Here is a 22,824-nt window from a genome sequence, read left to right as displayed (position 1 = left end):
ATTGAAATAATCTAGATTTTATTTTTTTGTTCCATGATACGTAGTACGAAGTTCATGAACCGATTATTATGAAAATTATAAAATATTAGCCGGTATTGGCTCGCAGATTTGTAAAAAACTGTAAAAATAGGTAGATAGATAGGTAGGTAGGTAGGTAGGTACTAGGTAGGTACATACTGAATTCATGAAAATTTGGTCAAAAGACTCGCAGTTTTAAATAGGTCAGCACAGTTATTGCCACTTTTATCTACATTAACAGCGTGTTCAAGACGAAATATGAGGACGAAAAAATTTGAAAATTGATAATAATGAAATAAGACGTATATACGAGGTATTATTTAGGTATATTGAACAAAGAAACGTAAAATAATCATATAATGCCGACAGGTGACACTCGGCCAATAGGAAGGAAAAATAATAACAAAAAATATAATAAATTGCTTAATTAGTAAGTACATAATTCGTATTGGAAACAAAAAGTAGGTAACAATAAGAAACAAATTTTTTAAAATTAGATTTAAATTAAAAAATACATTGTAAATAAATTTCGACGATGACAATAAGATCTATTCAAATAGATACACTTTACGAGCTTGGAATTAACAGAAAATCTCTATTTAAAAAACACATAAATACGTACTACGTAGGTAGTTAAGTAATTAAATAAATTTTACATTTAAAAATATTCGCGAGCAGATGAACAATACGAATTACAGGTTAGATTCCGACGAATATCGAGATTTTTATGAAAACATCTTGGCTTTATCTTTCACGTTTCCGACAGCGAGTGCTGTTTGGGTGCTTTGATCTGAAAACAAAGGAATAAAATGTTGAAAAAAAATGCATAGTTTCGAAATTTTTTGCACTATTTTAAATCGGTCGAGAATTCCACCACCAAGTTGACAAGAAACAGAGGCTAGGTCACGCATGAATTGTACTGCAAAGCAATAACCTACTCTACCTTATCGTGTTTAAAACTTCGCAACGTTGTTGAAAATTGCTCGTAAAAAGGTTTCAAAGGAAGAATTACATTTTTCTCGAATAATAAGAACCAGTAATTCAAATCTAAAGTTTTAGCAATGTCCGAAACGTATGATGAATGACGCGTATTTTGGTGTGAAATTTCTTCTTTATCTAAATCATTCATACAAAGGTAATGGTCAAGTCAAGTGGAAAGTAGGTATAGCATATCTCAAGAGATCTGAACTAGTGTCTATAAATTTTGGCTGAGGTTAGAATTTTTGGGGCTTGTGTAAATATTTTTTAGAATCTCTTGAGGGTCTTTCGACCGGTTGTTAATGATTCTTTCAAGTATACGAGTAATTATACAAGCAACAGAGCTCTGAGAAAAAGTTGTGGAGAGCTAAAAAAAACTCTGAATGTACCAAAAAAGGGTGAAGAAAGTTGGAAGGGATGGGGGGGGGAGGAATTGTCTGAAAATGTTTTTTTGAATATGGTCGTGAAAAAGTAGTGATTCTGGCTTTGAAAATTTCTATAGACACTCTGAAAAAGAAAACATTGAAAAATTGACGGATTTTGTTCATGTTAAAAGAAAAAACAAGAGGAGCAAAAACACATTTTTTTACTGCACATGGCTGTAATATTCCAACTGCGAATTTCCAACAAAGTGTGTTAGGGTCTCAAAACATAATGATGGGATAAAACGAAAATTACGATACCCAGAGTTTTAGCCAACTAATCATAATATTCTTATTCGGGAATTATTTGCAGTTTAAAAAAAAAATAGTTTTAAAAGAATCGTTGTAGCTGAAATATGACCAGAAACGACGTTTTCTGGAGTAATGACTGGCCAACTGATTTTCTCATTGTTATTTTCGAGCTAGGTATTTTTAAAAATTCAAATCCCTTTAGGATCTTGAATTGTTCTATTTGACAGCTGAATTATTTTTTTGGCATCTAAGCTATGCTGCGTGAGTTCACAATAACTGAGTGGACAAGAGGTTTTTTGGTTACAAGTGAAGAATGAATAATTTTCTTCAATATTTCCACGTTCTCATTTTTGTAGTGTTCGATCAATTTTCGTATTTTTTTTTCAAATCTGCGTGCACAACTTCCCTGAAAAATCAAATTCTCGCGTGCATTTTGATTTTAATGTATTGAATGAATTTTGGGGTCGAGTTTTAAAGTGAGTTTTTATCCAAGCTAAAGATGAAGCTCTAATCGATTTTATCGTTCCCATTCTAAGATCGCCCGGATACTTTTGTTTTACTCCATTGTGAAGGGGAGGGGTCTTGGAGGTCAAATTGGTTTAGCACAATTCAAAATCACCATACTTATTCGGATTTTTTCAAAACAGGGTGTACTTTTTTCGATTTTTTGACTCCATTTTTGAAAATTATATTTTCCAAAGCTTGGCTTGTCCTATTTTTACAAATTCTTTAAAAAATTTCCAAGCAGAGAAATTTTTGAAACTTTTTAAAAATTTTACTCCAAATGGAATAAATAAGATACCACCCTAAACGTTGAAAAAAATGAAAGAATGAGACTGAATTGTTAAATGTACATGTATCCATGGCCATTAAGTAGGTACCTATTTTGATTTTGAAAAAAAAAATAGATTCAATAAAATATGACCATGAAAAGTATGAATACAAAATTTTTTTAAATAGTTTTTACTGTACACTGTTCATTGACTATAGAAAACATTTTTAATGCCTAGTATATTTTTATTATCTCACTAAAATAGACCTATTTAGGTATTATTTCTCAAACAATTAAGTATTAACAAGTTGAAAATCGCTGAACTGGTTTGAAAAATTTATAGCTTGTTAAAATAACTCCGCCGGTCGGTAGACACATAATATTCATCAAACATGCAAATAAATAACTACGTAATCGTACGACTCAAATTTTCTTAGAAAATTTTAGGCCTGAATTTTCATAGGTAGATGAGTAAATATTTTGCTGGCAATCAGCCATGTTGGAAAATATAATAGGTAGTTCGTATTATGTTAATATTTATAGCTTGTATCGCTAATGGTTACTTTCTTCAAGATACAATTTATTGACTCAGGCTCGATCTTTTGAGACATGTATGAAAATGTTTGGGATGAAAAAAAGGCACGATCTGAACATGATGGCGAAAATCGAGAGAAAAAAGGTGGAAAACGGATTAACATGATGAAACTTTTACCTACTACCCACACGTCCAGTAAGCCATTGTTGGAAAATGTTTCGCGAATTGGCGTAAAGGAGTTTTCCATTAACGATGACGACAGCACGAGGGGAACCGGATAGTAGAAAAGTTTTACGAGTATAGGGATCTTCGTTTTTTTTGTTTTTTTGTTTTTTGCTGAAGATAATAATTATACAAAGTGAACTCGTTAGGTACGGAAAATTACCTATATACAAAACAGTGTAAACATATCCGGTATGTTGTGGGCAGTAGGTCTAGCTACACGTACGATGGATATCGAGGTAGACAGAGTGAGAAAAGGAGAGGTAGTTCTGGTTAATTGTATCACACATTCTCATCATTAACCTTAGCATTAGGTCTGATCAGAGGCATAATTACGATCGAGCTTAAAGAAAAATTGTTATAAGGACAAACCGTATTTTTCCGGCTCAGTTTCGATTTCGCTTTCATCTTGAGTTGTCGGTGTCTCAGCGGAAGGTGTCGTACTTGTACCGTGGACTTTATTATACAAATGGCTCACAGTTTGCACGCCGTAGCTACTGACTGTCTTGACGCAGTCAACGGCCGGTTGGACAGGTACGCTATTGATGGCTTTTGAGCATATCTGTTTATACATAGATACGGAAAACATCTCTAATTATTTATTGTTGAATCATATGATATGGGGTAATTGGTGGTGATTTTGAAGATATATATTATTTTTTAAATTATCACGCTTCAATGTACGAGAGCTTTCAAATGCAAGATATGATCGGCTTATCTAACATTTTGAAATTATGGCTTATGGACGCAGGTGTATTTCTATTTTTACCCAAAACAATCCTAAAGTTCACCTTGAGCTGCCACTTCGATTTTTTCATTTTACGTCGGTAGGTACTTTCTTTTCGACGTATAATGGTAAAAAAATACGCAATTACTTAAAATCGACGTTTCGGCTGCGTCGTTCGAATTTGATTTTATCTGTTCATTTGGCTGAATTTTATTTACGTGTCTCGCCGTGTTATTGACACGATAGTAAATAGAGCGTATTATATGCATATTTACGTTAGACTTTTAGATATTTCGCTTCGAAAATTTTTATCGCCTTATGAATAACGACAGGGGAATGCAAAATATCAATAAATGTTACGATAAGGAAAAAAAAATAACGTACCTTCTGGGGTGTTTCAACGCCCTTTTGGATTGTGGTGCCAACTATGTCCATCGTGGTGCAGAAAGTCGAATCGGCGAATTTGATTGGTTTTTCGAAAATATTGGTGACTGGTTCGGCTAATTGAGCGGCTTTGTTGACTGAATGTTCAGCCGATTCGAACAGGAAACGACATACCGAGTTGGATCCCTGTTGAAATAAAATGTCTGTATTAAAATTATATCAAGAAAAAAATTACAATATCTTTGAGGTTTCGAAAAATTGAAGAAATTTCGATGAGAGCCTTGATCAAATAATTAGGTAAAGGAGATTAGGACAGAACTTGGAAAATAATGCTGATAGAATTTGACGTCAAATTGAATTTTATTTCAATTTTTTCCAAACTTTCGAGTGGGAAAGGAGAAAGGATTTCTATATCACACTCGTAAATCAGTTTCTTTTTCATTTCACTTTTTTTTAATTAACTTAAAACGAATGTCATTTTTTAAATTCAAATTTTTTATTATTTTTTTGTGTAGTGCTTAATTAGATCACCCTCTCCCTCTCTCCCAAAATATAAACTTTTCAATGTCACTGGTCATCATACTTTGTACGTACATATATATTAGGTACTTCAATTATTATTACTTGAAGTTTGGTTTTCATTTGCTCAGCCTACATGTGTTTCTAAAATCTCGTTGAGTTGTTAAAATAATTTTAATGATTTTTTCCTGTCGTGCGTTGACTTTTCTTTGATTTTGTAAATAGGCAAGTATTACAAATTTTGAATCTTATTTTCTTTTTTTGGGAAATGTTTGTACATTTTTTTCATTTTTATTTCAGTTTTGAGCTAATTAATTTTCAATTCATACCCACTCGATTTTTGTAGTTGTCTGTCAAGTTACTTACTTTTACTTTTATAAATTTTTGCTCCAATTTTTTTTGGACATTTTTTCTTGATTTTTGTACGATAAATACCTAAATACATCATTTTCTCTTCCTTTTTCACTAATATATTTTTCATTTTTTTTTTTTTTTTTTTTTTTTTTGAAAGTCATCATTGGAAATTACAAATTGTTTGTCTTTAACTTGAGAAGTGATTTTCCTCCCTCCCCTTCTACTCATACCTTGAGAGCCTATGACTGAGCTGTTATAATTTTAGGTACCTAGACCTACACATTTTTACTTTTTTTTCAAATTTTGGGATTGGTGTCCAAAATATAGGCATTTTGAAAGAATTTTCAAATTTCGTAAAAAACCGCTCGCCAGGAAGAAAGTTCCTTAAGAAGTCTCGCTCTACGTAGGTTTCTATTATTTATTTTCAGGAAATCAAAACATCTAAGTGTATATGCAAAATGACAATTGATAAGGCATTTTTTCCAAAAAATAGGAATTTTGGATTTCACCTTGCGAATTGGTTTACAATTTACGAGTATGAGATAGACAAGATATCGCGGATATATTTTACCTATTTTGTTGGTCATTTGTTGTAAATTGAGTGAATTTTTTGATGAGTTATCGATGATTTCGATCGACCGCATACGTTTTTTGTTAGGTATTCAATTTCAAGCAAAAAGTATATGAATCACCTTGACATTATTCCTTAGGATAACATTGGACCTTCTCAAAAATCGAAAAGAAAAAATTTTCTCAATTTTCCTAAAGTTTTAATAAACTTGGGAAACATTTTTCATTTTGTGATTAATAAAAATCATATATCAGTCGAGTTTTTTCCCTTCCCTTCAACATTTATTGCTGGAAAATAATATGTATTATTGAAGGGGACGAGTACGCGTTTATATTTTAATAATTGATGTACTAGGATCAAATAGATCTGATTGAATATTTACGAATAAATACCTTTTTAATCGGAGAATGATGCAAACAATTCCTCAACCAGTTGAATAAAAAGTAGCACCAGAGTAAAAACAATAGCAACATAAATATTAAAAATAAAATCAAAGCGAACTGAATCGTGTAATAAGTCGAAGATTCGTTATTTTGATCGCGTAAAATCATTTTTTCGCGTTTTCGGGATCGAAGATTCAACAATTCATCAACCGTACCCTCACTTGACAAATAAATCCAGTCAAGTAACAAATCGTGAAATGTGTCAGCAAAATTCGATTAAACAATTAAAAAATAAGTTCAGATAACGTAGGCACCTATAAAAAAAATTCAATTCGACGATACGCGATGCGATACGAGTCATGCAAATACGTCATTTCAGGTTTTAAAGTTCGAATTCACATCGTCGTAAAGTTTTTCTTTCTTTGTGTTTTGTAATTAATTATTTTTATCGTATTTCGTTATCGTGTTAATTGTTTAAATTGATTTTTTAAAATGTTTTTTTCACTCAAAAGTACCTGACTTGTTGGTGTCATTTTCCAAAGTTCAAAGAGTCAATTTTTTCGTATCTTTACACTGATTTTCATTTTTACCTCTTTTTTATGCAATATCTTTTTTGAGTTTTTATAGGCAATTTTATACCTAATTTTTTTCATGCATGTACACAGAGTATCCTGGTTTTTGAAAAATAAAAAAAAAATAATCAGAATAGTTTCGAATAAAAAAACTTAATTTTTTTGCAAAGTCTTATACTCGACAAAAAATTTGATTTAGCCTTTGATGAGCTTAAACGACAAACGTATTTTCCCCATATCTGAATGTCTCTCATGTCCTCTCGCCCACCCTTCTCACTCACCAAAAAAAACTGTTCGAATCGAAATTCTCCTGAAATATTTAAACATGGCATGAATTGTTGACGCCATGATTGTTTGGAAAATTTTTTCAATTTTTTTGCAAAAATTTTCCAATATCGGTTAAATGTCTCCAAGGCATCGACATAATTGAACTCGTCGTTGCAATTTTCTTTTTTACAAGGTCTTCGATAATGAACCTTTTCTCTCGTGTAATTTACCTATCAGTACATAGTATTCACCTAATAAAATTGCATACAGTTGCATAATAAGGTAATAAATGCAAATGACGAATTACTCTAACCTTGACTTTGTCATATATTCCGGTGGTGAGATTGATTCCTGTACTGATGACTGGAAGGCTTGAGATTCTTTGCACGGATTCCAGATGCAATTTTTTTTCTTCCGGCTGAGGCGTTGTGGTCGGCGTTTGTGTTTCTTGGGCAGGCATTATGTAGATTTATCTACGAAAAAAATCACCGTAATTAGAACAAATTGAAATGACCTGTAATGTAAGTGCAACGTGCGCGAACGTCGTTTGGCTTACGAGCAACTTGTAGCGATGTCGTTACATATCTATATGTAAAAAGGAAACAGAACCCTTGACACTGATACAAGCATCATATTTGCATGCAGAGAACTTGAATTTTCAATGTTAAGGTTACCTACTCTTTTTGTGACTGGTCATTTTATAACAGTCTTTAGCATAAAGATTTCTTCAAAGTATTTTCTTGTCACTTTCTACCAGTCAATCGTAAAAATCTAATACATGGTTCATTTTTCAGTTAAAATTTATTTCAAAATACCTTCAGACCATGCAATGAATTGAACTGGCAAAAAAAGAAAAAAAACACTTGGAAATGGTTTCCATTACGATGACCTCTTGAAGAATCGAATACCTGCGTATATAACCTTAATGAAATATTAAAATCGTTTTCGTATTTTTTTCGTCGATAAATACTCTAAAATTTCCGAACACATTTGCATACAGTTTACATTTTCACCCTAGATTTTCAAGTCACCTTTACCCTCGAGAAAATGTTTCTAATCACGTAGCTAAATTTTCAAGGATTTTACCCAACACGTCGCAAAATTGGAAAATTTACTTACCTATGAAACGACGAAAGTACGCTGTAGAAAAAAAAATCACTGCACAAAAACGACACAAGATTTACACGTTTTCAAGATGTAATAACGACTATTAAAATACTACCGAACACTGCTGTAACGAGCTTGCCGAATCTCGAAGTATGAAGTAATTTGAACAATTTCAACGACAATGAACGGTTTCGATAATGAGCACGATTTAACCAAATTCACACACTTACACGTCGAATTCAGTTACACTTCGAGATCTGCTATCAGGTGGAAAGTCCACAAAGCGGTCGTGTGATGTTATCGAAATCGGAATGATTAAGGTGATTCTCGTATAATATGAGCGAATGTGTGGTTTATTGTAAAAATGAATATACCGGTATATGACAAATTTTATCGTCATGGGCTATGAGTCGGTGAGTCATGGATTCAAGTCGAAGTTTACAACAGGTTATGAGATATGATGAAATTGAACCTTAAAATTACCTGTTTGAAAAAAAAATTAATAATAATTTTTCTCATTAAATAGGTACCCATAGTAGGTACTTTAATGTGCTGAAAGTGAATTACTATGTACAGCGTGCGGTGAATTACTTTCCTAGCACCGAAGTAGGTCTAGGTATGGGTCTAGGTATAATGCAAGGAATAAACAAGTGTGATGAGAACTATCTTGCTAGCATTTGCTAAAACCTATCTGTGTAGGTAATGTAAAGGTATATGAGGGATCACATAATATGTAACTCGACTCCTGCATTTGAATTCGTCGAACTATTTTTCAAATTTCGATATGAGTGATGCAATACCTACCTCTATGGTGTTTTTGGCATTTATTGTAAAATATGCTTCTAGGGATTTAAAAAATCTGGATATTGAGAATGCAATTTAATTGTGAAATAGATAAAATTGACAATAATGTAGATTGTTTTTGATCTAAGTGGGAGAGAATAGAATACTACGGTTAAAATGTGACTTTATTTTGTAAAAGTTTTGTTGTTGTTTTGTCCAAAAATTGTTGACTTTATTTTGTAAAAGCTTTGTTGTTGTTTTGTCCAAAAATTGATTTCATTGCACGTGCAACGGAATTTTTTTGTTACATTACAGGAAATGGAAAAATAAAAATTGTTCTACTTGTACATACATAAAAAAAACAGATAATTTTTAAAAATGGAAAACCACCGTTTTAAACAATTCGAAATGTTTTTCCAAACAGTGAGTAGTAAACAAAGATAGCGAATTTTATATCGGAAAAGTACCATCAAGTGTTTAAAAAAAAATCCGTCGTAGAATAAATACATAGTAAACAATTTTCGAGTTTTTTTCCATTTTGTGAACTAGTTGAGTGAAAAAAGATAATGATGAGCCAGGGAATACAAATTTTATGAAGGGGCCGACCTAGATCACAACCATTGAAAAAAAGTGGTGATGAGATGAGTGGAAAATATTCGGAAAAATCCGCTTTGAATTTAAATTAATTCCGGTGCTTGTAGACAAAAGTGATTAAGTGTTTTGTAATAAATCGATGATCGATTAATTATAAGTTTTGATACCTAATGAAGCCTTCGATTATTGAGGATAAAATATGTAATTATCTGCGGTACACGTAAGATTGAAATAAATACAATGTATTCTAGAAGTATATCAACACGCCTGAAACTAGTTTCTTGCGAAGAAGTGGTTTAAAATAATATTCAAACACATCTGTAGTGTAAATACTCTCATAATTTGTGGGGGAAATAAATACTATTTCAGTTCAGCTATTTTTCACCAAAAACGTCTTTTCTATGTTTTGTTTAATGAATTAAAAAACTTTGAGAATATTTTTAAATTTTAAATATCACCATTGCTACTCGTGCTAATTAAAAACCACTCAACTTTTTTTAAAAATAGGCTATAATTTTCAATACTTAATGTTAAATAAAAAACAAAAAAAAACACCAAAAATGATGTATTTTTGAGATGAAGCAATTATTGGTCGCAGATTCTGTTTCTTATATAATGAAACTTCTGGAATGCAAATTTCTGTGAGGTGGGCAGGGGAGGGGGGGTAAGAGCGGTTAGAGATGAAAAATTTGAATATTTTTGTGTTTTGAAACAGCTGAAAAAATAATCATACAGATGCAACATTTGATTTCAAACAGGTAAAAAAGCACTTGGCAGATCATTTTTTAAAGCATCTGATGCTTCTTTTTATTGACATGTCAGAAAATGATAGGAAAAGACTTGTACATACAAAGTACCCGTGATTTATGTGATTGATTTTCAATAAAATTCAGATTTTTTTAAATCTTCACACTATAAACTTGTCCACGATTTGAAATTTTGAAACCACTTTTTGCTGATACATACTTTCTAATCCGTTTGATTGCATAATCACAATTGATCTAATCTCTTAATTTTTGAAATCAAATTACCCCTCACTCTTTCTTTCTCTCATTACAAACTGCGTACCTAGATGATTGTAAAATGCTATCGTTTTGCTTTGTTAATTATTACGGTGGTAGTTTAACGAACTCTGTCATTTTCGAAAAAGCGTAGTACAAAACCGTTTGATAATCTATGTTTACCAACAAATACATATATCGTTGTTTATGCAGTGGCCTGAGGACAGGTCAGAATGAAACACGAGGTCGCGTAGGTGCCGGAAACCGAAATTTACACGAATTGTGGTAATGACCACTATCTCATGTGGGTACTTCTAGGTACATGATTGATACATATCTGTATTTTGCATGTCCATTAAAATGCCCATTGGTTAAAAATGTTAAGATATTTTTTTTTGTAAAAGTTGAATAAAAGTTTAAAAATTCAGCTCGGAAATCATGTGAAGCAGAATATTTTGCATTCTAAACTAAATCCCTAAAAAATTACATTTTTTTGATACTTACATGTGAAGGTCGCGTTTTTTCCAAAACTACTTATGTCGACTCAGCGTGTCGAAAATAGGACATAGAGTAAATTTGGAGCTTTCCAACCTACCTAACTGGGTACCTATACCTTGTGGAAATTTCAATTCCAAAAATCCACTAGATCTCAATGATTTGTAACTGCTTCTAATGAATTTTTTCATGAAGAGGGGGGGGGGTCAATTTGATCAAATTCGACTATTCCATGTTGATTCAATGGTTCAAATCAAAATTAAAGCGTAAGTACGTCTTGGAACTTGAAAGTATGAATTCAAATATTTAACCTTTGCTCTGTATGAGTCAAACTGGATTCATCGACATCATTAAAAATATGTATTAGCTAAATTATTCATTCGTTTACTTCATTCTGTGTATTAAAAATTGGGTGGAGGTGGGAGAAAATATGAGCATAGAACAAAAAAATTAATATGTAAGTACCTTTGAAAAGTTTCTCGTTAAAATTTCAAGCATTATAATTCCTCAAGTCTGTTGATATTCTATACAAAACAAATTTCCTGACACTTATATTTTTGAAAAGAGGAGACTGGACTAGAGATGTATCCGTTGATTGATTTTTCGACTAGCTGAGATAAACTGAAAAAGCGTCTGAGTCCTAACGTTACATCATTGGGCAAAATTTCAGTGACAAGATTCCATTGCTCGATTTTTAACAACTTCTTAAAAATAACTACAAAATATAAATTTCACCCATTTTTCCTAAGAAAAAAAATAAAAATCAAATCCAATTGAGCTAAAAGTTGAACTTTGTTCTAGGTCTCGTTTTCGAACCTCCCGAATCGAGTGATGACAGTTCTGAATCGTTCTGGAGCCTCCAGTGTTTTTTTTACGTTTCAGATATTAGTTTTTGAAAAAAAAAAAAAAAAACACATCAAAAAAAGGGCCAAATGTAATTCAGAACTCATCTTTTCTGGTACTTTTGATTTATTTAAAAATGATTTCCCAAAATTCGGTTCTATTTGTTCATGCTTGCTTTTGTATTTTTGTATTTCTCAAACTTGTTTCTCTGGAGCAAATCTTAGTCTTATCTCTTTAATTATAAATGGTCTCTCCTGTAATTGGCTTTAGCTGTTGGAGAGACCTAAATTGTAAAATAAAAAAAAAATAAAAAAAATCATATTTGTAGTGAGTGTACTTCTACATCAAAAAAGCCCATTCGGTCGGTGCTGAGAAGGGTATTGATTTGATTTTTCAAAAATCAAAATAAACTTCCAACATTCTCTGGTGGATCTCAACGGCGCGGTGGTGAGTGTAAAGTTGTCCATAAAAGCTTCACGTTCACGCGCCATTTAGATCAACTGGGAAACGTTGTTGGAAGACTTTACCGATTTTTGAAAAATACAATCTATACCCTTCTCGGCACCGACGAATGGGCCCAATTGATGTAGATTCCAGTTTCTGAAAAATATACAATAATGTATATTTTTCAGAAACGGGAAGGTATAAAAATTCGCTGCAGACTCCAGAACGGCTCAAATGCCACAAATTAATATGAGAGAAGTCGAAAGTACCTATACAGCTCAAACTCCATTCAATTTTTCTACATTGATGCATTGTGAACAGAAAATTTTCAATTTTTTCCCCTGAATTTATCAAGAATTAAATCAAAGGTGTTACGAGAGGGATCGAGTAACTCGAGTTCACATGTCCTAAATTTCATTTTTGCCCTTTTGAATTTTTTTTTTTTTAGAGAGTTTGAAGAGTTCGAAAATCCCCTAGAGGCCTCCAAAATGGCACGAAACCGCTGTAAATTTTTTCAGGAGAGTTTGAAAATATAGTGCATAAGCCAAATATTATTTTCCTAGTTCAACTGAATTTTTTCAACAAAGAAATAATCCTTTGAACTTCCAAAAGTTCGCCAAAAATTCAAAAATAAAATCTAGCTCCTGAAATTTTACTTTGTGGTGTATTTTTGAATGCTTTTTCATCCATTTTTTTCTGTCCAATTCGAAAGTTTTCCTATTGATTGAGGTGCTGCTGGCTAGTGTGGGTAAAATTTTAGCTTACCCTGATTAACTATATTATGAGTTTCTCATTAGAATGAAATCATTTTTTAAATGATTATCAGTTGGTGAGAGATATAGGACTAGGGCACAGCGTCGTCGGTCAATATACCTATTATTTCTCAATCAACTTTTTCAAACATTAATGCAAGTTCAGGTCAGAGGTTATAACCTCTGTATTACAATACAGAGCCTATACAATCCGTTCCAGCTCAACTACCTACTGGAAAATCTCCCCCTAAGCAATACTACTAGTAAGCTGCACCATGATAAATGCATGAATTCGTAGTGCAAATGCTATAGTATTTTTCAATGGGTATATCTACTTCGCTTTCGTTTATTATTTTTACTGAAAATTCGCATGTAGTGCAAAATAATATTTGTGATATTCATCGCTCGTGAATCCGCATTTTTCGAAAGGTAATTGTTCTTGTGTTGCATACACAGCTGTCAGATTTTACAGAAATATTTTTTCGTTATCACGTATGTGATCTAGTCATGTAGATGTATATTGTATGTACTTTTGCTTTCAATTGTCGTAACACGATATTTGGCCATACATATTAATATATTGCATTACTAAATGTTGCCTATATGCCTTAGATTTAGAAAAAAAGTAAAACCAACGTCGACTTCGGCATCGATGCATACGAATTGTGTCGGATCTCACGTATGTAGAATTTTTCTTCCTTTTTCTTCTCGTGACAAAACCTATGTAGGCTGTTTCGCGAATTAATCAACTAGAACGTGATGTCTAATTTGGCGAATCAGTGGTACCCAAAACACTGTGCGAACGAAAGTTTTTCTTTACAATGAGTTAAAGAATATTTCAAAAACTAAATAACTTTGAACTTGACACATGCTAAACTATCTTTAATCCTTGAGAGTGTAGGTCTAGGTATAGGTATTAGGTACCTATATTTCAAGGCACCAATAATTCACGTTCAACTCCAAATCCATTCTTAATGTGCCGGAATCGTTAGACGAGACGGTACAGGTTGAATTGGCGCCTTTTTTTACGTACTTATAGTTCATCTCAAGGTCACCCAAGGGACATTCTCGCACCCAATGATGGGGGAAAAACACCAAAACTGTTTATCCGAATTCGAAGAATTGAAAATGATAACTAAACTGTCGCTAATTGATATTGAAATGAAGTGGACGTGGTCTAAGCGTAGGTAAAAAGTACCTTAGTTCGGTATCCGATCGGCGATCGCATTGAACTTTACACGCATTGCAGGTGACCTGCGAGTTTATTTGCATGGGAAAAGAAGTCGATTAAAATTTATGAATTTATGTATGTAACATTGAAAGCTATTAGTAAGATCATCGCTAGCCGCCATTGTCATAGGCTAATTTATAAAACCAGAGCAGCTAAGCTTATTTCTTCAGTTCGTAATTTGACCGTCGACAGATACCTAAAACTTTTCGAGATTAAAAAAAATCACTAAATTTGATATGTGGAAATGATATAAACGGATACACGTGATTGGTGGAGTGTTTTAATCGATAATTGAATTCATCTGTTTAGATTTTCTTTTGAATTTATTGTCCTTTTTTTTTGTAGTGACATAAATTTTTTTCCAAGTGTTGTGCCCTGTGTATACCTATTGGAAATAAGTGATAATCTTCGTTTAGTTGAAACTTAGCTTTTAAGTAAGTTGATGATGATTTTTCTTATATTTATTATGAAGTCTTGACTCTTGAGGGAGAATAAATAACGAGTTTTGAGGTGGAAATTGAAAGCTTTTTAAATGTTTTTTCCATTTTCAAAATCTAGAATAATTACTTATCAATTTTTAAATGAGTAAAGAGGAAGAGGGTATCTATTTATCGTTGAAGAGACAGATAATTTTTTTTTCAGATTTGTCAAACATTTTTTGGGCATTTACCTACATGTTTTATTTTTTAGAATTTTCGGAATAAAAATCGTAGGAATAGCTTTCCCTTGATGCCTAATTAAGTACCTGATTTAATTTGAAGTAGTGGAAAGACGAATTAAAATTCTTTTGACCTCATTATTATTTAATACTTTTTTCAACAACCGTGTAAATATCTACTGTCATTTAGATCACTTTGTTTTTCTATAAAATGTTATTTCACGATGACAATAATGATGACAAATGTTCGCGAAAAAATTTGCCATTATTTTAGCAGAATAGCTAAAAACTATCGTGTAGGTAGCTAGGTACCAACTTAAATAATGTTTCACGTTTAACTGCCTCATGCATATTAAATACTTTATTTTTACCTTTTTTTGCCAATTAAGAGAAGCCTGCTTTATACATTTTTCCTGGTAAATTTTTGTATCAAAGAGAGAGGAAAAGGGAACGTAATGATTTGTAGCATTTCGGATTAGTGGAGAAGTAATTCAATTTTTAAAATTGTAAACTTTTGTCATGTACATTTGAAAAATGAAAAAATTGATAAATATTAACTGTGTCGAATGAGTGCATTATCATTTTATTAATGTATATTTTTGTAAAATGTAATTAAGATGATAAATTTTAGACTTAGGCTTATTGCATTAAAGCTAATGGGTGCTCATGCTCAATATTTTAGTAGGTATCAGCTTACTTAGGTACTTTAGTTGATTTGGTTCCCAATTAAACATTTTGAACATTATTTCGAAGTACGGTATCACTAGATGAAAAGGGACGTCTAATTATTTCTTGAGCAATAAATATTTTAAAAGGTTATTCAAATAACGAATGATCAGTTTAAAACTATTTACCAAGAAATTCATAAAAGAAGGGAGGGAGGAGAAGGAAACCCCTTTCTGTATAGTCAGAGGAATACTAAAAGTTTTTCATTTATTTACTTGACTTTTCCTTTAAAAAAATGTCGCTTGAATAATTAGTGCAAAATATAAAAATTTTACATAATGATTTGACAACTTTGAAATATGATTTCGTGGTTGAAAAACTAAACAAATTTTGGTCAGAAATTTGCACCTTTGATAGTTTTTTGGTTGAACGCTTTCATCGAGTGAAATGCACTCAGTTCAATGTCCACCCTTACTTCTGGTAGGAATGATTTTCCTTTTCGATTAATTTTCAGAAAATTAACAAAAATTTTGAGTATCTAAGGTGAATTGAAATCTTGTGATTACATCTTTACTTGTTTTATTTGAAATGTGCAGGTATTTTTACTTAATCATTTCACGTGTTTTCATCTTGTTTTTCAACTCATTTGAGCCTATACATAATTTCATATGTTTTGCTCTTTTTATCGTTTTTCAAGGCGCAGGCGTACAGAGTGACCCCTCTGAACTCATTCAAAGTTTGCTCAAAATCATTTTAAAAACATTCTCTTTTTGAAAAAAATAATCTCAATGTTCTGATGAAAAATTTCATGCTGTTTAAATTTTTTCCTCATTATTTTTTCATAATACGTTTCAGTTTGTTTTTTTTCAAAAATTGAAAAAATGAAAAAAAATTGACTTACCATTAATTTAGGTTGAATTTTATTTTTGCTTAGAATATTTCAAAAAAAAAATCTCCAGAGAAAAATGAATCACACATTCGCGTGTAGAAAATTGTATTCTACAGTTTAGTGTCTCTTTATTATTATTAGTATTTTTTTTTGTGTGGAACACTTGGGTTTTATCAAAAATCGATTTTTTTAAAAAAAAACTTGACATTTTTGTTTCAATTTTCTCATTACAAAAAATTATTCATGAAAATTCGAGGGTTAGCTACGAAAAAAATGAAGAGAAAACTTGATTTATTGCGGTAAAACACTTTACTTTTTTCTCGATTTTCTCTCCAAAAAAAATCATTAATCCATGAAAAAATGAAGAGATATGCCTTTTTAGGCACAAATGTCCCATCGTTGTATACCTAATGGTCGAACATTTGTTCCTATTATTGTATAATTTTTGTTTGTAGGAAAATTGAAAATTTTTGTGTAGGTCTAGGTAGGTACAATATTTAAAACCTAATTACGTTTTTTTGTGGAATACATTTTACATGCCATTTAAAAGTATTATTTTTTCTCTATTTTGATAATCGTAATACGCTGTCATTTGCGAAGTAGGCATACTTTTTCATAGTTTAAAATTTTGAAGAATATATTTTACATAATTTAAAGAGTTTAGATTTTCAAAAAACTTCCTGAATTACTCATTAATCCGCAAGTTGCCATTTCTTCGGTTTCAATTTTTTTGTCGAATTTTTGTATAGTTAAGTGAGCTTAAAAAAAGACTTTTCAGCACATACTAATACAAGAAAAAAAGGAAATTATACCTATACCTACTTAAAAACATGCATTTTATTTTTGTTGCAGGATGGCAGTCTCACTGGAAACAGTAAATGTTTTAAGATTATTCTCATCAACAACCACCTTCTTTTACTTAATAATACCAGCCATCACGTTATGGTACATTTACTTCCGAATTAGCCGAAGACGTTTATACGAATTAGTATCAAAAATCGACGGTCCAAGCGGATTACCACTTTTTGGAAATGCTCTAGAATTCATCGGTGATCCACACAGTAAGTTTACGTCATAACTTAGGTACTTATTTTATGAATTCGTAGAGATACGTAATAAGTTAATTCGTAGGCTCGTAGGCAGTAGGCACTACAATTAAATTCGATCAATAAATAAAACCTTTGTATGCAAATTACCTCTCAAAAGGAAATTTTCTAATGGGTGTTTTTTTCTTCTATTTTCTTCTTTGAATTTCAACTGTGAAAAAGTAACCTTGACTAATTCGAGGCGTCAGTCCCAACTGTTTCGCATATTATTTACATGTATAATTAAGAATCGATTTTATATGATGATTGTTTCATGTGATTGGGAATAATTTGACGTTTATTTCTGTTTCAGCTACTTTTAAAATTTTTTACGAAAGGAGTTTCGAATTTGAATTCGGTAAACCGATTAAATTATGGATTGGACCTAGAGTGGTGGTTTTCTTGACTGATCCTCGTGATATTGAGGTAATTTCTTTCTGATGTTTACATTATTATCAGAAGTACATAATGATTACGAAGTTGGATGCCATTGAGTTCGAAATTCGGCCCAAATTTCTAGAGGGGGTTGTCCTGGTTCCTGAGTTTTCGAAGATGCCAAGAAATGAAGGGTCTGAGATGAATTATGAAATGTTCGAATATTTTCCTGATTAGGCAACTTGTTCGACACATATGTCGTAATTTTAGACTATATCATAGAATTTCATGAAATCTTCGAATGGAGGTATAATCGAGAAGGATTCAACTCCCTGGGAGTATCCCGAAGGTAACATCTCACTATTTTCAAACAGTAAGAAGCCTTTTTATGGCTCGCGTAAAATCTGATCCAAAAATGAAACCGATAACGAAATTATCTCTCTCAATAAGGAAGATGTTAATTAAATTCTTGGTTGTCCTTGCTGATTCACGAGGCAAGCTCCGTTACTCAGTCGAGCCGACGAAGAATTATTAATCGTCTATTTTGGGTAAATTATTTTTCGACACGATTGTCGTCTCGACGCGACCGACGTCTGCATCGAAAAGCGAAAGTAATACGTAATAACTGGGGAAATAATGCGTTTACTTTTTATCAATCTACACGACGACGATGCATGGCGTGCATTCAAAAAAGGAGCTTTCATTCATACCAACGTATCTCTAAAAGGAAGCTGGTAATATATTTTACAGGTGATCTTGGGCAGCCAGGTGCACATTGATAAGTCTCCAGATTACAGATTATTCGAACCTTGGCTCGGAGATGGTCTTTTGATTAGTACCGGAGAGAAATGGAGAGCGCACAGGAAACTCATTGCTCCTACTTTCCACTTGAACGTGTTGAAATCGTTCATCAGTATTTTCAATAAGAACAGCAGAGCTATTGTTGAAAAAATGAGGAAGCTCGGAAGCGAAGAATTTGATGTGCACGAATATATGGGAGAAGCTACCGTCGAAATTTTATTAGGTGAGTATTCAAACGAGTGGTATAGCCTGAAAGGAACAGGAAATTAAAAATTTGGTTTGTTACAGAGACCGCTATGGGTGTCGATAAGAAGACTCAAGATAGAGAAGCTAGCGAATATGTTATTTCTGTAATGAAGTATGTGTCAATTGCTAGAAAAAATTTGGGAGTTTCAAAATTTTTCGCTCACCCTTGAATTTTCTCTTATTTCAGAATGTGCGATATCCTCCACATGAGACACAGACAAATTTGGTTCAGACCCGAGGTCATCTTCCAGTTCACTAAATATGCCAAAGCTCAGGAAAGATTTTTGAATATTATCCACGGATTGACTAACAAGGTAAAAAATCCATTAGGTAAATTTTAATCGAGCTGCTGAAAAGACGTGTTTGTGATATTAATTGATCTGACTTCTGCCATGGCAGGTATTACAAGTGAAAAAAACCAAATACGAACAGAAAAAGAAATTGTTATTAGAAAACGAACCGGAGTACAATATTGAAGAAAAATCCGAATTCACGAAACCAGAAAAAGCTGAAGTTAAAATTGAAGATGTCAAAACCGATAAACCAGACGAGCCGGTTATTGGGCATTCTTATGGCCAAGCTGCCGGATTGAAGGATGATTTGGATGTTGATGATGATATTGGTAAAAAATCTAATTTCAAACGTACACAGAATGTTCGGGAAAGCGGATCATCAGATTGAAAATTTGTGTATACTTGACCGAGTATTTATAAAAAAAATTTGGATGAAATTTTTCCAATTTTGAGAACTGAAGGAGCAAGAGCTTTCAAAAAAAAAGGATGAAATTAATTTTTGATCATAAGTTTGGATGCTGAAACGAAAAAGCTGAGCACAATTTTGATTTAACGACCATTTCTCAGAAAATGGTCCCAAATCAAAAAATAATCGCAATTGACGTTGAAAGTTGATGAAAAAATTTCATAAAAATTTTTAATTCGCCAATTTCAGAGGTTGATAACTTTTTAAATTTTAGTTTTTGACAGAAAGCTGTCAGAATAAAATTTGTTCGTTTTCTATACGGTCAAACAAATTCTCACTTTGGTCATCTATTCTCCGGACACCATGTGTAATCATAATCAAGCTTTCGCACCTCACAGATATTATTATTTTGATGATTGATCTGTCTAGGTGAAAAGAAACGTCAAGCTTTCTTGGACTTGTTGATTGAAAGTGCCGAAAATGGCGTCGTACTGACCGACAAAGAAGTCAGAGAACAAGTTGATACGATCATGTTCGAGGTGAGCCAGCATTTAGATGGAAATCGTAACTTTTCGACTCGTATTCATGCATTCCTTTGAATAATTCTGTCATTTTTTCCTTAAAATTCAGGGTCACGATACCACAGCCGCTGGAAGTAGTTTCTTCTTGTGCTTGATGGGTACTCGTCCAGATATTCAAGTAAATATACTCAATTGCTCAACCTAATCATCAATTTCGAACAAGGAGAGAATTAAATTTTTAAACTCTGTTATTTTAATCACAGGAAAAAGTCGTTGAAGAATTGAATGGAATTTTCAAGGGATCGGATCGTCCTTGCACTTTCCAAGATACTTTGGAAATGAAGTATTTGGAACGTTGTATTATGGAAACCCTTCGTATGTACCCTCCAGTGCCTATGATTGCCAGACAAATCAAGGAAGAAGTTCAATTGCGTAAGTTCACTAAATTATGATTTATGCAAAGTTTCAAATAATAACTTTTGAATTACCTATACTTACGCGAAATTTTACCCATTTTTGATTGATAATTCATTTCATACGACGACCTTTCCATGAATAATTCAGTATTCATTAATTTAGGTAGGCATTGAGAAAGTTCCACCTTCCCCCTTTTTTGTTCCCTTTTTCCTTCTCCCAGATCTCATATTCCAAAACTAGAAAATTTTTTAAATACCTGTCAAATTTTAGTTTTACTTCCCCCCTCCCAATCACCCTTCAATAATATCTGGAAATGATTTCAACAAAAAATAATCATGTTATGTATCAAAATACTCTGAAATCACGCCCAGGATTCGATTAGTTGATCATTTTCCCAATTAAATTCACTTTTTGAAATTTTTCAGCGTCCACCAACGCTATTTTACCAGCCAATTGTACCATCATCATTGGAACATTCAAATTACACCGTAATCCGAATATTTACCCAAATCCCGAAGTATTCAACCCGGATAACTTCTTACCAGAGAAATCGGCAAACCGTCATTACTATTCGTATGTTCCATTCAGTGCTGGACCACGAAGCTGTGTCGGTAAGTGTGAATCAACATAATATTGCGTAACAATTACTAATAATATTTTGTTTACATTTACATTAACACATTACGCAAAATTTAACCTAACCAAAATCACTCTTGAAAAATATGCAACACGGTGGTCTGGTCTTGAGGTGATGGCAAAATTAAATGGGAATGATAAAATGGGATATTTACTCATCGGATGTTATTTGAAAATAGGACGTAAATACGCCATGTTGAAATTGAAAATCTTATTATCGACCATCTTACGTAATTTCCACGTAAAAGCTCTCAAGAGTCAGAATGAATGGCAACTTCAAGCCGATATCATTTTGAAAAGAACTGACGGTTTTAGAATCATCTTAGAGCCGAGGAAAAAAGTCAAAGTAGCCGCCTAAGTAAACACAGTGAAGATAGGTTAAAACTATCGATAATTTTCAGTCATCAGCATTATCGTTGTACATTTATACTCCTAGGTAATAAATTTATATTGTATATATTTATGTGTGTACCCTAACTAACAATATACCATTTGTTACGAGTCCAATACATCATGTTTTTATCTGTCTTCGGAAGTTTTGCCTTTGTGTGTGTGTGACTGTGTGGCATAATGAGACATTCTAGACGTATGAGAGATGAAAATATCTATATGTAGTTGTAGCTCAGGTGAGGAAATGATTAGTTTTTTGAAATCAAGTAGCATAGGTACTGTAGAACTGAGAATTATTAAGCTTTAGTAATTAGTTAGGTAGAAGTACTGGAGTGTTTGTCTGGGAATTTTTTTTGTAATGTTGAAGGAGAGACTCTAATAAAAAAAATTGTGGAATGATGTTGAAAGACCATGAGAAAAATTTTTGGTGTCTGAATCGGATTCCTCGTATTAGACTTTGATGTTTTGTGGAAAAATTTTGAGCTGTATTCAAGAGATGGGGAGTCTGAATCAGAGACCCAACATTTTTCTCACGTTTTTTTGTCATTTCCCTACAACTTTTTTCGATTCCCTCCTCCAACTTCTGGAAAAAAAAGTCAATGATGATTACGATAGTAGATAGTACGGGCACCTTTCAACCATAACATTACATTTTGATTTTCAAACTTGATAAACTACAGGGGAAAAACAATAAATAAAATTAAAATTGAAAAATATAATAAATTAAATTGAATAATAAAATCTTCAGTAAAATTTATTGCATTTCAAACATTTTTAAAAATAAAATCAGCCTACAAAACATTGTTTTTTTTTTTAAATTTTTGTATTTTAATTTATTTTACCTATTACTTACATAAGTTAATATTACACTTATATAAACTAAGGATGGGTGTAAATAAAATGTGTTTTTTTAATGATTTTATTTTTTTCTACTTTTACGATTTTTTTCTATGGAATTTTATACTTAGCCAAGTGGCTAAGTGAAAACTTGAACTTCAACTTGAAAAAATAATTTATCAACAACGAATTCCGAGAATTCCAAGTTTATGGAGGATTTAACTCCATTTTTGAGTAATGGGATTTGGGCAATTCGTCATCGTCTCATATTTTCTGAGTACTTCATCCAGAATTCGGAGTTTCATACAAATTCTACGAATTTGTATGAAGATTTAAATATTTCAATCGCAGCAAAAAAAACGTGCCAGTTACCAAATA

At 32.2% G+C, this 22,824-nt stretch overlaps 2 protein-coding genes across 3 annotated transcripts; one reads left to right on the top strand and one right to left on the bottom strand.

Annotated features, from left to right (window-relative positions):
* Positions 1–325: 325 nt before the first annotated feature.
* On the bottom strand, positions 326–6,757 carry LOC135835702 (uncharacterized). Its single transcript, XM_065350092.1, has 3 exons — positions 6,147–6,757; positions 4,311–4,496; positions 326–808 (listed from the first exon to the last, which is right to left on the bottom strand). Exons 1-3 carry the CDS (start codon positions 6,303–6,305, stop codon positions 770–772), a joined length of 384 nt encoding a protein of 127 aa, XP_065206164.1. The 5' UTR covers positions 6,306–6,757; the 3' UTR covers positions 326–769.
* LOC135835700 (cytochrome P450 4g15) lies at positions 3,557–21,728 on the top strand. 2 transcript variants are annotated; one of them, XM_065350090.1, is made up of 12 exons: positions 3,557–3,733; positions 17,292–17,500; positions 17,838–17,950; positions 18,650–18,923; positions 18,989–19,058; positions 19,134–19,260; positions 19,346–19,568; positions 20,075–20,184; positions 20,276–20,344; positions 20,430–20,598; positions 21,009–21,194; positions 21,399–21,728. In XM_065350090.1, the coding sequence occupies exons 1-12, from the start codon at positions 3,669–3,671 to the stop codon at positions 21,575–21,577; spliced, it is 1,794 nt and encodes a 597-aa protein (XP_065206162.1). In that variant the 5' UTR covers positions 3,557–3,668; the 3' UTR covers positions 21,578–21,728. The 2 variants fall into 2 exon arrangements, with proteins under 2 accessions (XP_065206162.1, XP_065206163.1); XM_065350091.1 differs by lacking the exon at positions 3,557–3,733 and adding an exon at positions 14,385–14,660.
* Positions 21,729–22,824: the final 1,096 nt, after the last annotated feature.

Source organism: Planococcus citri, chromosome 2 (genome assembly GCF_950023065.1).
Source record: "Planococcus citri chromosome 2, ihPlaCitr1.1, whole genome shotgun sequence".
Lineage (NCBI taxonomy): Eukaryota > Metazoa > Arthropoda > Insecta > Hemiptera > Pseudococcidae > Planococcus > Planococcus citri.
The sequence above is the reverse complement of the archived record's forward strand: the minus strand, read 5'-3'. Positions and strand labels throughout refer to the sequence as shown.